The following is a 16199-nucleotide window of genomic DNA, read 5'->3' as shown; positions in this document are numbered from 1 at the left end:
GCTGTAAGGAAAGAAATTATTTAATACAATTTGGGGTTGGACGATATTTGATTTCTAAAAAGAGTTGAAACAAACGAGACAATAATTATCATTTAATATATATTTGTTTTAATTGAGGAAGAGAAAGTTTCAGTTTGGGGAATAAATAATAATTGTGTGTTAGTGGTAATTAAAATAACACGATGATATATTTCAGACGATAAACGGACAAAGCGAAAGAGGAAATTAATTATTGTTTTTACTGGACTATTTGTTAGTTAATTATCCTGAACAGTAAAGAGGTTTTACTCACCATGAATAATGAAGAGATGTATAGTCGGGCAGGTGTGGCCGGGAGGGTTACCTGGAGGGGGAGGGTTACCTGGAGGGGGGAGGGTTAGGGAGGGTTACCTGGGGGGGAGGGTTACCTGGAGGGTTAGAGGAGGGTTACCTGGAGGGGGGAGGGGTTACCTGGACCTGGAGGGTTACCTGGGGGAGGTTACCTGGAAGGGGAGGGTTACCTGGAGGGTTACCTGGAGGGGAGGGTTACCTGGGAGGGGGAGGGTTACCTGGAAGGGGGGAGGGTTACCTGGAAGGGAGGGTTACCTGGAGGGAGGGTTACCTGGAGGGGGAGGTTACCTGGAGGGGAGGGTTACCTTACCTGGAGGGTTACCTGGAGGGTTACCTGGGTGGAGGATTACCTGGGTTACCTGGAGGGGAGGGTTACCTGGAGGGGAGGAGGGTTACCTGGAGGAGGGTTACCTGGAGGGGAGGGTTCCTGGAGGGGGGGAGGGTTATATGGAGGGGGGAGGGTTACCTGGAGGGGGAGGGTTACCTGGAGGGGAGGGTTGCCTGGAGGGGAGGGTTACCTGGAGGAGGGTTACCTGGGGAGGGGGTTACTTGGAGGTGGAGGGGGGGTTACCTGGAGGGTTACCTGGGGGGAGGGTTGCCTGGAGGGGGAGGGTTACCTGGAGGGGAGGGTTACTTGGAGGGGGGTTAACTGGAGGGAGGGTTATGGAGGGGGGAGGGACCTGGAGGGGCAGGGGGTTACCTGGAGGGAGGGTACCTGGAGGGGAGGGTTGATGGAGGGGAGGTTACCTGGAGGAGGGTTACCTGGAGGGGGGGAGGGTTACATGGAGGGTGGAGGGTTACCTGAGGGGGTTAACTGGAGGAGGGTTATATGGAGGGGGGGGATACCTGGAGGGGAGAGGGTCACCTGAGTGGGCGGGGAGGTCACCTGGACCGGGCGGGAGGTCACCTGGACCTGGAGGTCACCTGAGCGGGCGGGAGGTCACCTGGAGGGGGGAGGGTTACCTGAGGGGGGGGGGCACCTCGGCTGGAGGGGGGAGGGTTATATGGAGTGGGGGGAGGGTTACCTGAGGGGGGCAGGGGTTACCTGGGAGGGGAGGGTTACTTGGAGGGGGGGAGGGGTTACATGGAGGGGGAGGGCTACCTGGAGTGGGAGGGTTATCGGGAGGAGGGCATGGAGGGGTGGAGGGCTTACTCTGGAGGGGGGGGGCAACGGAGGGAGGGTTATATGGAGGGGGGGATACCTGGAGGGGAGAGGGTCACCGGGAGGGCGGGAGGCCACCGACCGGGGCGGGGGAGGTCACCTGGACCGGGCGGGAGGTCACCTGGAGCGGGCGGAGGTCACCATGACGGGCGGGGAGGAGGTCACCTGTACCGGCGGGAGGTCACCTGGACGGACGGGGAGGTCACCTGGTCGGGCGGGAGGTCACCTGGACGGGCGGGGGAGGTCACCTGGACGGGCGGGGAGGTCACCTGGACGGGCGGGGAGGTCACCTGGACGGGCGGGCCTGGACGGGCGGGGAGGTCACACTTGATATAAAAGTTTAATACACTGTTGGGTTATGACTGGAGGTGTGAACTGAGAACTTAAGATTAAAGACACTGAAAATTAAAGAGTAGACGGACACGCTCTTACATGTTAACACCGAGTGAACGGTAATATAACCCGTGGTTATGATCTGTAGCAGAACCTGGACGAAACACTTGTATGTTTTGTTAATTATTCTCTACTGACAACACTATTACCACCACCACCATTATTTCTCCGTTGTTTATGGGATTAGCCCACCTGGGCACAGGTCACTGACCCAAATCGGGGCTTGGGGGGGGGGCGGATACGTAATAATAATAATAATAATAATAATAATAATAATAATAATAATAATAATAATAATAATAATAATAATAATAATAATAATAATAATAATAATAATAATAATAATAATAATAATAATAATAATAATAATAATAATAACAATTAATAATAATTAATAATAATTAATAATAATGATGATGATGATGATGATGATGATGAAAAAAATGAAAAAAATAGATCAAAAGTGAGAAACAATATACTGTATGTATGTTGTGTTGTCAATCGCAAGATAAACAATTGAGACCCTGCAATTGTGTGTAAATGAGGCAGAAAGTTAAATCAGCAGCCTGGGACTTGGTCATAGTTTTTGTGGTGAAATATGACAGCAGGGTCTACCATTAGACATTACCTTGTGCTTCCAATATCTTCCCAGGCGGTAGTACCTCCCTGTTTGGTGGCTGCCTTCTACCTTAACCACAGTAATAATGTTAACATTCATTTTGTAACACATAAGTTATAGATGTGTGTGTACCGACTGTGAACTGTATGTTGTACAGCACCGCCACCATGACCTTGTTCCCGTCAGATGGCTCTGTGAAGCTCTGTCTTATAGCCTTGATGTACTCCACGTCTGTCTAAAGTGAAGTGAAATACGATAATTAACACACGAACATCAGGTAACATATGCAGGTGTTTATGTTGTGTTTACTCGACACATTTTCCATTATAAACACTATAATTATTTCAATGTATTTATTATATAAATGCTTTGTTTGAATAAATTAATCTTATTATATAATTTCACATATTATGATATTTTACAGAACTAATTTAGGTCTATATTTTCTATCAATTACATTTACTGTTTATGGATAAAGAAGATACCAAAAATATAAATATTTTACTACCATAATTTACACAAATATAATAACAAAGCTCATGGTAATACAGTTTTATCTCAATCATAAAAAAATAGTTGTTGATCCTTCCTCCTACATCCAGACCTTTCCCGACACAAACACAACATATTTTCTAAAGCAAGAAAAACAAGCGACTCTGTGTTTGGAGATGTTTGTATGCTGCCGTCCGCTTGGAAAATGTTCTGTCTGAAATATAAAACACTTGGTGATGGTCTCTGCTAAGTTGGTCTCTCCTCCGGTGTTTATTTTTCGGCAGTCGAGACGGAAAAGAGAGAAAGAAAAAAGAGAGAAAAATACAAAATCTTCCAGATCTCTACCAAAGGCAACAATGTGGAAATGGTTAACTGAAGAGTAAATGTTACATTTAGAGTCAGTATGTGAGCCGCCACCCTGTGTGTATCCCACCCAGCACACCCCGCCATCCTCTGTGTCCTCCACCCAACACACCCCGCCACCCACTGTGTCCTCCACCCAACACACCCAGCCACCCTCTGTGTCCCCCTCCCCCCCACACAGGAAAATATACATCCGCTTCAACCCAAGTCCACGTGTATTAGCTCAATTCTTCGCTTCGCTGCTTTTGTTTATACTGAACACAAGTTTACCTGCAGAGAGCCTCCAGGTAACCAGTCAATATTCACATTCTCATCAGCAGAAACCTCAGTCAGGTGGTGGGCACGACAGGACGAGGTCAATAACATCAAGAAATAACTCGCTACAGCCCAGTGACCGCTCTAAGAGAACCTTGACTCATTAGTCTAGACAATTAGTGTGGGATTACACACGTACTTGAGCCTTGTCTCACGTCATCTCATTATCACTGTAACAAACCTTGGTAGTGAGGCAGATCATAAAGAGGCAATTTTTATTACCAAAGACAAAGTATTTGAATATTTAAACCACCATAAACCAAGAGGATCAGAAGCTGTTTGTCACTGGGGTAGAAATGGGTTCCAGGCTCACTGATGTGGCAGGGAATCCAACGACGATCAGCAAGCTGTTCCTGAACCGTAATATAGCGGTACAGTGAGGGAATACTACCAACATTTATTAACACTTTCCATGACTGTTTTGACCCAGAGGAACTTAGCACCTTTCAATTTTTTTTTTAAGTTTTGTGTAATAAAATTTCACTTTGATAGTTTCAGTAAGTCTAGAGCCCAACTCATTCAGGAACTTCAGGATCTCGGTGCCTCAGGCTCCCACAGTCTCTGATACTATTGGGGTAAAGCAATACTCGTGGCCCAGCTTCCTGTACTGTGTAACGTACTGTACTTGTTTATCTTTGGTATAAGGTTCTGAGTTACTGCTCTGTATGTTATATGTATGAATTTTAATAATTGTTATTACAATGTTTTCGTGTTCGGTTCTTTTGTGTATGGGGAGAGGGGGTGAAGGCGCTCATAGTAATACACTCATTGTTGTGATTAATTACATTTGTCATATATATATATATATATATATATATATATATATATATATATATATATATATATATATATATATATACAATCATGGCCTCAACAACTAGTAATCTCCAACATTAGTTCTGAGCTAAACTCCGGTAAAGTTGGATAAAGAATATTTCCCCAGGTAACAAGGCTGCACCTTTGATCTTTTTATACACCGCCTCAATGACCGACACATCATGAACTTTTAACTGGTTTTCTGGAGAAAGTGTCAAACATTTCACTAAACTTACTGTGATCGTTGTGTCCCCTGGCAGTGTACACCACCTCGACCATTAAACTTATCGATTGCAGCATATTTTTCTGGGGTTAGATTGCGATTATTTATATTAGTTTTATAAAAGTACGTGTCGATAGCAAGAGCAGAGGTTGGCGCCGTCTGGTGGTGTCGGAAAATAAACATATTCACAATAACGAACATATCCAGATCAGACGAGGCAGGTGTTAACCGATACAGGTGTCTCGTCACTCTCCTGCACCTGTCTGTAGCAGCAACTTTCTTCCACTTTACCTCACAGCTGCCGATATTGACCACCAAGGCGTCTGTTGTGCCAGGTGGAGCTTATTCCTTGTTTTAGCGCCTTTGAGTTTGTGAAATACAGAATTGACTACATCACAGCTAAAGTAGTTAAACATTTCCTTTGTGTTTGTGTGTGTGTTGAAGAGGGAAGGTACTCACGACAGACACTTATTCTCTCTATATCCTGGAGTGAAAAGTTATTATGATCTTGTGTTCTCTTGCCTCTAAAGGAAGGACAGTTTTCCGTCTTGGTCTTGATAAGACTGAGCCACCTGGTATAAGACATGAAGGGATAATAGAATCCTGACCAAAGATCACTGACTATAGTGCTTGTGTGGATGACCGGCATTATTAAGTACATCCATCAGAGGAGCACAGTATCACAGGCTGCTCCAGCTTCCGTGTATTTATGATGGATCACAGAACGAAAATGTTTACAGTTAACTCAGTAAGAAGGTGAATGAACGCGAGTCCAGGCAAAATACACTGTTACTTTAGTTCGTAAAAGCTGATTTTCAAGCGTTATGAAACATTGCTTTATCTTTTGTTCGATGCTGAAAGATTTGGGTTGGAATAAATCCCGTGTAATCCCCCTGTGCAGGTATCATCAGGTTCATCCGCCCTGAGTAGTGGTAAGCCCCCTCCTGAGAGCACCCCGGGAGAATTTGGCCTTAAAAAAGAGTTTGCGTCTTATGAATATCTCGGGTATGTGCTGCTTAACCTGGATAAACATTGAAAGTTAAAACCGATCAGTTATTCTTAGAAGAAGGCACACATTTGCTTTAAGTTCATCTGAAATTCCAATGAACAAATGATGGGACCAGCACTGTGCCGCTCACAAAGGCTGAAGGTACTGGTCTGGTAACTAATATATGGTGCAAGGACAACAAGCTAATGTTTTATACATACATCAAGTCTTTCGCCAACGAAGCAATTTGTTATTGATTCACACACCATTTTCCTGCCATACAACGTACCTCTGGCAAATTCTAACAACACCTCTACTAAATGATCCCCACCTCATCACCAATATCCCTACACCTTCTGAACTACCGACGAGGAGCTGAATAGTTAACACCTTTCAGTTAGAAAGTGTAAGCGGATCAGGCGTGTCTCCTAGCAGGGTCTCAGGTAACAACTCTGCACGGTACCAACACCAACTTGACAACTTTCTCACAAACTTTACCCGCAAGAGAATTTTCACATACAACTTCCGACGAGGAACTGCGCTATAGGGAAAAATTTGCTTTTGATATATCACTAAATAATTCTTGGTGGATATTTTCTCATACTCATAGAGGTCTGTTGTAATACATAAGCAAATAGATGTCAAACGTAGATTAAAACAGGAAATATTGTATATAATCGAGCTTTACATGATATTGTAGCAGCCGTATCAACATTCTCAGCACCAGTAGCAGCCGTGTCAACATTCTCAGCACCAGTAGCAGCCGTGTCAACCTTCTCAGCACCAGAAGCAGCTGTGTCAACATTCTCAGTACCAGTAGCAGCCGTGTCAACATTCTCAGCACCAGTAGCAGCCGAGTCCACATTCTCAGCACCAGTAGCAGCCGTGTCAACATTCTCAGCAGCAGTAGCAGCCGTGTCCATATTCTCAGCAACAGTAGCAGCCGTGTCAACATTTTCAGCAGCAGTAGCAGCCGTGTCAACATTCTCAGCACTAGTAGGACCCGTGTCAATATTCGCAGCAGCAGTATCACCCATGTCAACATCGTCAGCACCAGCAACAGCCGTGTTAACATTCTCAGCCCCCGTAACAGCCATGTTAACATTCTTAACCCCAGTAGCAGCCGTGTCAACATTCTCAGCACCAATAGCAGCAGTGTCAATTTTCTCAGCAGCAGTAGTAACCGTGTCCACATTCTCAGCAACAGTAGCAGCCGTGTCAACATTCTCAGCACCAGTAGCAGCCGTGTCAACATTCTCAGTACCAGTAGCACCCGTGTCAACATTCTCAGCACCAGTAAATGCCGTGTCCACATTCTCACCAGCAATAGCAGCCGTGTCAACATTCTCAGCATAAGTAGAACCCGTGTCAACATTTCTTATTAGCAGCTGTGTCAACATTCTCAGCATAAGTTGCACCCGTGTCAACATTCTCAGTAACAGCCGTGTCCACATTCTAAGCAGCATTAACTCCCTTGTCAACATTCTCAGCAGCAGTAGCACCCGTGTCAACATTCTCAGCAGCAATAGCACCCGTGTTAACATTCTAAGCACAAGTTGCACCTGCAGCAACGTTCTTAGCAGCAGGACCCGTATCAACATTCTCAGCAGTAGTAGCACCCGTGTCAATATTCTCAGCAGCAGTAGCACCCGTGTCAACATTCGCAGCAGCAGTAGCTCTTGTGTCAACATTCTCAGTAGCAGCCGTGTCCACATTCTCAGCAGCAGTAGCACCCGTGAAAACATTCTCAGCATCAGTAGCACCCGTGTCAACATTCTCAGGCTCAGTAGCACCTGTAGCAACTTTTTCAGCAGCAGTAGCACCCGTGTCAACATTCTCAGCACCAGTAGCAGCCGTGCCAACATTCGCAGCACCAGTAGCACCCGTGTCAACATTCTCAGCACCAGTAAATGCCGTGTCAACATTCTCAGCACCAGTAGCACCGGTTTCAACATTCTCAGCAGCAGTAGCACCCGTGTCAACATTTTCAGCAGCAGTAGCACCCGTGTTAACATTGTCAGCAGCAGTAGCACCCGTGTTAACATTCTCAGCAGCAATAGCACCCGTGTCAACATTCTCAGCACCAGTCCGTGTCAACATTCTCAGCACCAGTAGCACCGGTTTCAACATTCTCAGCAGCAGTAGCACCCGTGTCAACATTTTCAGCAGCAGTAGCACCCGTGTTAATATTGTCAGCAGCAGTAGCACCCGTGTTAACATTCTCAGCAGCAATAGCACCCGTGTCAACATTCTCAACAGCAGTAGCACCCGTGTTAACATTCTCAGCAGCAGTAGCACCCGTCTCAACATTCTCAGCAGCAGTAGCACCCGTGTTAACATTCTCAGCAACAGTAGCACCCGTGTAAATATTCGCAGCAGCAGTGGTACCCGTGCCAACATCGTCAGCACCAGTAGCACCCATGTCAACAGTCTCAGCAGCAGTGGCAGCCGTGTCCACATTCTCAGCACCAGTAGCACCTGTGTCAACATTCTCAGCATTAGTAGCAGCCGTGTCAGCATTCTCAGCAACAGTAGCACCTGTGTCAACATTTTCAGTAGAAGTAGCAGCCGTGTCAATATTTGTAGCTGCAGTATCACCCGTGTCAACATCGTCAGCAACAGTAACAGCCGTGTTAACATTCTCAGCCCCAGTAACAGCCGTGTTAACAATCTCAGTCCCAGTAGCAGCCGTGTCAACATTCTCAGCACCAATAGCAGCAGTGTCAGTATTCTCAGCAGCAGTAGTAACCGTGTCCACATTCTCAGCAACAGTAGCAGCCGTGTAAACATTCTCAGCACCAGTAGCAGCCCTGTCAACATTTTCAGCAGCAGTAGCACCTGTGTTAACATTCTCAGCAGCAGTAGCACCCGTGTCAACATCGTCAGCACCAGTAGCACACATGTCAACATTCTCAGCAGCAGTAGCAGCGGTGTCCACATTCTCAGCAACAGTAGCAGCCGTGTCAACATTTTCAGCAGAAGTAGCAGCCGTGTCAATATTTGCAGCTGCAGTATCACCCGTGTCAACATCGTCAGCATCAGTAACAGCCGTGTTAACATTCTCAGCCACAGTAACAGCCGTGTTAACAATCTCAGCCCCAGTACCAGCCGTGTTAACATTCTCAGCAGCAATAGCAGCAGTGTCAGTATAACTCAGCAGCAGTAGTAACCGTGTCCACATTCTCAGCAGCAGTAGCACCCGTGTCAACATTCTCAGCACCAGTAAATGCCGTGTACACATTCTCACCAGCAATAGCACCCGTGTCAGCATTCTCAGCATAAGTAGCACCCGTGTCAACATTTCTTATTAGCAGCTGTGTTAACATTCTCAGCGTAAGTAGCAACCGTGTCAACATTCTCAGTAACAGCCGTGTCCACATTCTAAGCAGCAATAACTCCCTTGTTAACATTCTCAGCAGGAGTAGCACCCAATCAATATTCTCAGCACCAGTTGCACCTGTAGCAATGTTCTTAGCAGCAGCACCGTATCAACATTCTCAGCAGTAGTAGCACCCGTGTCAATATTCTAAGCAGTAGTAGCACCAGTGTCAACATTCGCAGCAGCAGTAGCTCTTGTGTCAACATTCTCAGTAGCAGCCGTGTCCACATTTTCAGCAGCAATAGCACCCGTTTCGACATTCTCAGAAACAGTAACACCCGTGTCAACATTCTCAGCAGCAGTAGCACCCGTGTCAACATTCTGAGCAGCAGTATCACCCGTATCAACATTCTCAGCAGTAGTAGCACCCGTGTCAATATTCTCAGCAACAGTAGCAGCCGTGTCAACATTTTCAGCAGCAGTAGCTCTTGTGTCAACATTCTCAGTAGCAGCCGTGTCCACATTCTCAGCAGCAGTAGCACCCGTGTCAACATTCTCAGCATCAGTAGCACCTGTGTCAACATTCTCAGCACTAGTAGCAGCCGTGTCAGCATTCTCAGCAACAGTACCAGCCGTGTCAACATCGTCAGCACCAGTAACGGCCATGTAAACATTCTCAGGCCCAGTAATAACCGTGTTAACATTCTCAGCCCCAGTAGCAGCTGTGTCAACATTCTCAGCACCAATCGCAGCAGTGTCAATATTCTCAGCAGCAGTAGTAACCGTGTCCACATTCTCAGCAACAGTAGCATTCCGTGTCAATATTCTCAGCATCAGTAGCAGCCGTGTCAACATCGTCAGCACCAGTAACAGCCGTGTTAACATTCTCAGGCCCAGTAACTGCCGTGTTAACATTCTCAGCCCCAGTAGCAGCTGTGTCAACATTCTCAACACCAATAGCAGCAGTGTCAATATTCTCAGCAGCAGTAGTAACCGTGTCCACATTCTCAGCAACAGTAGCACCCGTGTCAACATTCTCAGCAGCAGTAGCACCCGTGTCAACATTCTCAGCAGCAGTAGCACCCGTGTCAACATCGTCAGCAACAGTAGCACCCGTGTCAACATTCTCAGCAACAGTAGCACCCATGTCAATATTCGCAGCAGCAGTAGCACCCGTGTCAACATTCCCAGCAACAGTAGCACCCGTGTCAACATTCTCAGAAGCAGTAGCTCTTGTGTCTACATTCTCAGCACCAGTAGCACCTGTGTCAACATTCCCAGAACTAGTAACAGCCGTGTCCACATTCTCGCCAGCAATAGCACCCGTGTCAACATTCTCAGCATAAGTAGCACCCGGGTCAACATTTCTTATTAGCAGCTGTGTCAACATTCTCAGCATAAGTAGCACCCGTGCCAACATTCTCAGCAACAGCCGTGTCCACATTCTAAGCAGCAATAACTCCCTTGTCAACATTCTCAGCAGCAGTAGCACCCGTGTCAACATTCTCAGCAGCAATAGCACCCGTGTTAACATTCTTAGCACCAGTTGCACCTGTAACAACGTTCTTAGCAGCAGCACCCGTATCAACATTCTCAGCAGTAGTAGCACTCGTGTCAATATTCTCAGCAGCAGTAGCACCCGTGTCATCATTCGCAGCAGCAGTAGCTCCTGTGTCAACATTCTCAGTTGCAGCCGTGTCCACATTCTCAGCAGCAATAGCACCCGTGTCATCATTCTCAGCAGCACTAACACCCGTGTCAACATTCTCAGAAGCAGTAGCACCCGTGTCACCATTCTCAGCAGCAGTATCACCCATGTCAACATTCTCAGCCTCACTAGCCCTTGTAGTAACATTCTCAGCAGCAGTAGTACCCGTGTCAACATTCTCAGATGCAGTAGCACCTGTGTCAACCTTCTCAGAAACAGTAGCACCCGTGTCAACATCGTCAGCAGCAGTAGCACCCGTCTTAACATTCCCAGCAGCAGTTCCACCTGTGTCAACCTTCTCAGACTCAGTAGCACCCGTGTCAACATTCTCAGCAGCAGTAGCACCCGTGTCAACATTCTCAGTAGCAGTAGCACCCGTGTCAACATTCTCAGCTGCACTAACACCCGTGTCAACATTCTCAGCACCAGTAGCTCCCATGTCAACATTCTCAGCAACAGTAGAACCCGTGTTAACATTATCAGCAGCAGTAGCACCCGTGTCAACATTCTCAGCAGCAGTAGCACCCGTGTCAACTTTTCAGCAGCAGTAGCACCCGTGTTAACATTGTCAGCAGCAGTATCACCCGTGTTAACATTCTCAGCAGCAATAGCATCCGTGTCAACATTCTCAGCAGCAGTAGCACCCGCGTTAACATTCTCAGCAGCAGTAGCACCCATCTCAACATTCTCAGTAGCACCCGTGTCAACATTCTCAGCTGCACTAACACCCGTCAACATTCTCAGCATCAGTGGCTCCCATGTCAGCATTCTCAGCAACAGTAGAACCCGTGTTAACATTATCAGCAACAGTAGCACCCGTGTCAACATTCTCAGCAGCAGTTGTCAACTTTTCAGCAGCAGTAGCACCCGTGTTAACATTGTCAGCAGCAGTATCACCGTGTTAACATTCTCAGCAGCAATAGCGTCCGTGTCAACATTCTCAGCACCAGCGTTAACATTCTCAGCAGCCACCCATCTCAACATTCTCAGCAGCAGTAGCCCCGTGTTAACATTCTCATAACAGTAGCACCCGTGTCAATATTCGCAGCAGTGGTACCCGTGTCAGCATCGTCAGCACCAGTAGCACCCATGTCAACAGTCTCAGCAGCAGTAGCAGCCGTGTCCACATTCTCAGCAACAGTAGCAGCCGTTTCAACATTTTCAGCAGAAGTAGCAGCCGTGTCAATATTTGTAGCTGCAGTATCACCCGTGTCAACATCGTCAGCACCAGTAACAGCCGTGTTAACATTCTCAGCCCCAGTAACAGCCATGTTAACAATCTCAACCCCAGTAGCATCCGTGTCAACATTCTCAGCAGCAGTAGCACCCGTGTTAACATTCTCAGCAACAGTAGCATGCCGTGTAAACATTCTCAGCACCAGTAGCAGCCGTGTCAACATTTTCAGTAGCAGTAGCACCCGTGTTAACATTCTCAGCAGCAGTAGCACCTGTGTCAACATCGTCAGCACCAGTAGCACCAATGTCAATATTCTCAGCAGCAGTTGCAGCCGTGTCCACATTCTCAGCAGCAGTAGCACATGTGTCAACATTCTCAGCACTAGTAGCAGCCGTGTCAGCATTCTCAGCAACAGTAGCAGCCGTGTCAACATTTTCAGCAGAAGTAGCAGCCGTGTCAATATTTGCAGCTGCAGTATCACCCATGTCAACATCGTCAGCACCAGTAACAGCCGTGTTAACATTCTCAGCCACAGTAACAGCCGTGTTACCAATCTCAGCCCCAGTAGCAGCCGTGACAACATTCTCAGCACCAATAGCAGCAGTGTCAGTATTCTCAGCAGCAGTAGTAACCGTGTCCACATTTTCAGCACCAGTAGCACCCGAAAAAAACATTCTCAGCACCAGTAAATGCCGTGTCCACATTCTCACCAGCAATAGCACCCGTGTCAGCATTCTCAGCATAAGTACCACCCGTGTCAACATTTCTTATTAGCAGCTGTGTCAACATTCTCAGCATAAGTAGCACCCGTGCCAACATTCTCAGTAACAGCCGTGTCCACATTCTAAGCATCAATAACTCCCTTGTCAACATTCTCAGCGGCAGTAGCACCCGTGTCAACATTCTCAGCAGCAATAGCACCCGTGTTAACATTCTTAGCATCAGTTGCACCTCTAGCAACGTTCTTAGCAGCAGCACCCGTATCAATATTCTCAGCAGTAGTAGCACTCGTGTCAATATTCTCAGCAGCAGTAGCACCCGTGTCATCATTCGCAGCAGCAGTAGCTCCTGTGTCAACATTCTCAGTAGCAGCCGTGTCCACATTCTCAGCAGCAATAGCACCCGTGTCATCATTCTCAGCAGCAGTAACACCCGTGTCAACATTCTCAGCAGCAGTAGCACCCATGTCAACATTCTCAGCCTCACTAGCACTTGTAGTAACATTCTCAGCAGCAGTAGTACCCGTGTCAACATTCCTAGCAGCAGTAGCACCTGTGTCAACCTTCTCAGAAACAGTAGCACTCGTGTCAACATCGTCAGGAGCAGTAGCACCCGTCTTAACATTCCCAGCAGCAGTTCCACCTGTGTCAACCTTCTCAGACTCAGTAGCACCCGTGTCAACATTCTCAGCAGCAGTAGTACCCGTGTCAACATTTTCAGCAGCAGTAGCACCCGTGTCAACATTCTCAGTAGCAGTAGCACCCGTGTCAACATTCTCAGCTGCACTAACACCCGTGTTAACATTATCAGAATCAGTAGCACCCGTGTCAACATTCTCAGCAGCAGTAGCACCCTTGTTAACATTGTCAGCAGCAGTAGCACCCGTGTTAACATTCTCAGCAGTAATAGCACCCGTGTCAACATTCTCAGCAGCAGTAGCACCCGTGTTAACATTCTCAGCTGCACTAACACCCGTGTTAACATTCTCAGCAACAGTAGCACCCGTGTCAATATTCGCAGCAGCAGTGGTACCCGTGTCAACATCGTCAGCACCAGTAGCACCCATGTCAACAGTCTCAGCAGCAGTAGCAGCCGTGTCCACATTCTCAGCAACAGTAGCAGCCGTTTCAACATTTTCAGCAGAAGTAGCAGCCGTGTCAATATTTGTAGCTGCAGTATCACCCGTGTCAACATCGTCAGCACCAGTAACAGCCGTGTTAACATTCTCAGCCCCAGTAACAGCCATGTTAACAATCTCAACCCCAGTAGCATCCGTGTCAACATTCTCAACAGCAGTAGCAGCCGTGTAAACATTCTCAGCACCAGTAGCAGCCGTGTCAACATTCTCAGCACCAGTAGCACCCGTGTCAACATTCTCAGCACCAGTAAATGCCGTGTCCACATTCTCACCAGCAATAGCAGCCGTGTCAACATTCTCAGCATAAGTAGAACCCGTGTCAACATTTCTTATTAGCAGCTGTGTCAACATTCTCAGCATAAGTTGCACCCGTGTCAACATTCTCAGTAACAGCCGTGTCCACATTCTAAGCAGCATTAACTCCCTTGTCAACATTCTCAGCAGCAGTAGCACCCGTGTCAACATTCTCAGCAGCAATAGCACCCGTGTTAACATTCTAAGCACAAGTTGCACCTGCAGCAACGTTCTTAGCAGCAGGACCCGTATCAACATTCTCAGCAGTAGTAGCACCCGTGTCAATATTCTCAGCAGCAGTAGCACCCGTGTCAACATTCGCAGCAGCAGTAGCTCTTGTGTCAACATTCTCAGTAGCAGCCGTGTCCACATTCTCAGCAGCAGTAGCACCCGTGAAAACATTCTCAGCATCAGTAGCACCCGTGTCAACATTCTCAGGCTCAGTAGCACCTGTAGCAACTTTTTCAGCAGCAGTAGCACCCGTGTTGATTCTCAGCACCAGTAGCAGCCGTGCCAACATTCGCAGCACCAGTAGCACCCGTGTCAACATTCTCAGCACCAGTAAATGCCGTGTCAACATTCTCAGCACCAGTAGCACCGGTTTCAACATTCTCAGCAGCAGTAGCACCCGTGTCAACATTTTCAGCAGCAGTAGCACCCGTGTTAACATTGTCAGCAGCAGTAGCACCCGTGTTAACATTCTCAGCAGCAATAGCACCCGTGTCAACATTCTCAGCAGCAGTCGCACCCGTGTTAACATTTTCAGCAGCAGTAGCACGTGTATAGCAGCAGTAGCACCCGTGTTAACATTCTCAGCAGCAATAGCACCCGTGTCAACATTCTCAACAGCAGTAGCACCCGTGTTAACATTCTCAGCAGCAGTAGCACCCGTCTCAACATTCTCAGCAGCAGTAGCACCCGTGTTAACATTCTCAGCAACAGTAGCACCCGTGTAAATATTCGCAGCAGCAGTGGTACCCGTGCCAACATCGTCAGCACCAGTAGCACCCATGTCAACAGTCTCAGCAGCAGTGGCAGCCGTGTCCACATTCTCAGCACCAGTAGCACCTGTGTCAACATTCTCAGCACTAGTAGCAGCCGTGTCAGCATTCTCAGCAACAGTAGCACCTGTGTCAACATTTTCAGTAGAAGTAGCAGCCGTGTCAATATTTGTAGCTGCAGTATCACCCGTGTCAACATCGTCAGCAACAGTAACAGCCGTGTTAACATTCTCAGCCCCAGTAACAGCCGTGTTAACAATCTCAGTCCCAGTAGCAGCCGTGTCAACATTCTCAGCACCAATAGCAGCAGTGTCAGTATTCTCAGCAGCAGTAGTAACCGTGTCCACATTCTCAGCAACAGTAGCAGCCGTGTAAACATTCTCAGCACCAGTAGCAGCCTTGTCAACATTTTCAGCAGCAGTAGCACCTGTGTTAACATTCTCAGCAGCAGTAGCACCCGTGTCAACATCGTCAGCACCAGTAGCACACATGTCAACATTCTCAGCAGCAGTAGCAGCGGTGTCCACATTCTCAGCACCAGTAGCACCTGTGTCAACATTCTCAGCAACTAGTAGCAGCCGTGTCCGCATTCTCAGCAACAGTAGCAGCCGTGTCAACATTTTCAGCAGAAGTAGCAGCCGTGTCAATATTTGCAGCTGCAGTATCACCCGTGTCAACATCGTCAGCACCAGTAACAGCCGTGTTAACATTCTCAGCCACAGTAACAGCCGTGTTAACAATCTCAGCCCCAGTACCAGCCGTGTTAACATTCTCAGTAGCAATAGCAGTAGTGTCAGTATACCTCAGCAGCAGTAGTAACCGTGTCCACATTCTCAGCAGCAGTAGCACCCGTGTCAACATTCTCAGCACCAGTAAATGCCGTGTACACATTCTCACCAGCAATAGCACCCGTGTCAGCATTCTCAGCATAAGTAGCACCCGTGTCAACATTTCTTATTAGCAGCTGTGTTAACATTCTCAGCGTAAGTAGCAACCGTGTCAACATTCTCAGTAACAGCCGTGTCCACATTCTAAGCAGCAATAACTCCCTTGTTAACATTCTCAGCAGGAGTAGCACCCAATCAATATTCTCAGCACCAGTTGCACCTGTAGCAATGTTCTTAGCAGCAGCACCGTATCA

General features: G+C 47.4%; 2 protein-coding genes across 2 annotated transcripts; both read right to left on the bottom strand.

Annotated features, from left to right (window-relative positions):
- Window positions 1-6140: 6140 nt before the first annotated feature.
- On the bottom strand, window positions 6141-9027 carry LOC121869806 (autotransporter adhesin BpaC-like). Its single transcript, XM_042371384.1, has 6 exons — window positions 8911-9027; window positions 8610-8792; window positions 8040-8432; window positions 6985-7089; window positions 6685-6867; window positions 6141-6242 (listed from the first exon to the last, which is right to left on the bottom strand). The coding sequence occupies exons 1-6, from the start codon at window positions 9025-9027 to the stop codon at window positions 6141-6143; spliced, it is 1083 nt and encodes a 360-aa protein (XP_042227318.1).
- A 3635-nt stretch (window positions 9028-12662) lies between these two features.
- On the bottom strand, window positions 12663-13871 carry LOC121869805. Its single transcript, XM_042371383.1, has 4 exons — window positions 13728-13871; window positions 13112-13310; window positions 12837-12973; window positions 12663-12749 (listed from the first exon to the last, which is right to left on the bottom strand). Exons 1-4 carry the CDS (start codon window positions 13869-13871, stop codon window positions 12663-12665), a joined length of 567 nt encoding a protein of 188 aa, XP_042227317.1.
- Window positions 13872-16199: the final 2328 nt, after the last annotated feature.

The sequence above is a fragment of the Homarus americanus genome, unplaced genomic scaffold, assembly GCF_018991925.1.
Source record: "Homarus americanus isolate GMGI-L3 unplaced genomic scaffold, GMGI_Hamer_2.0 scaffold59276, whole genome shotgun sequence".
NCBI classification, from domain to species: domain Eukaryota; kingdom Metazoa; phylum Arthropoda; class Malacostraca; order Decapoda; family Nephropidae; genus Homarus; species Homarus americanus.
This window is presented reverse-complemented; position numbering and strand designations above follow the sequence as displayed.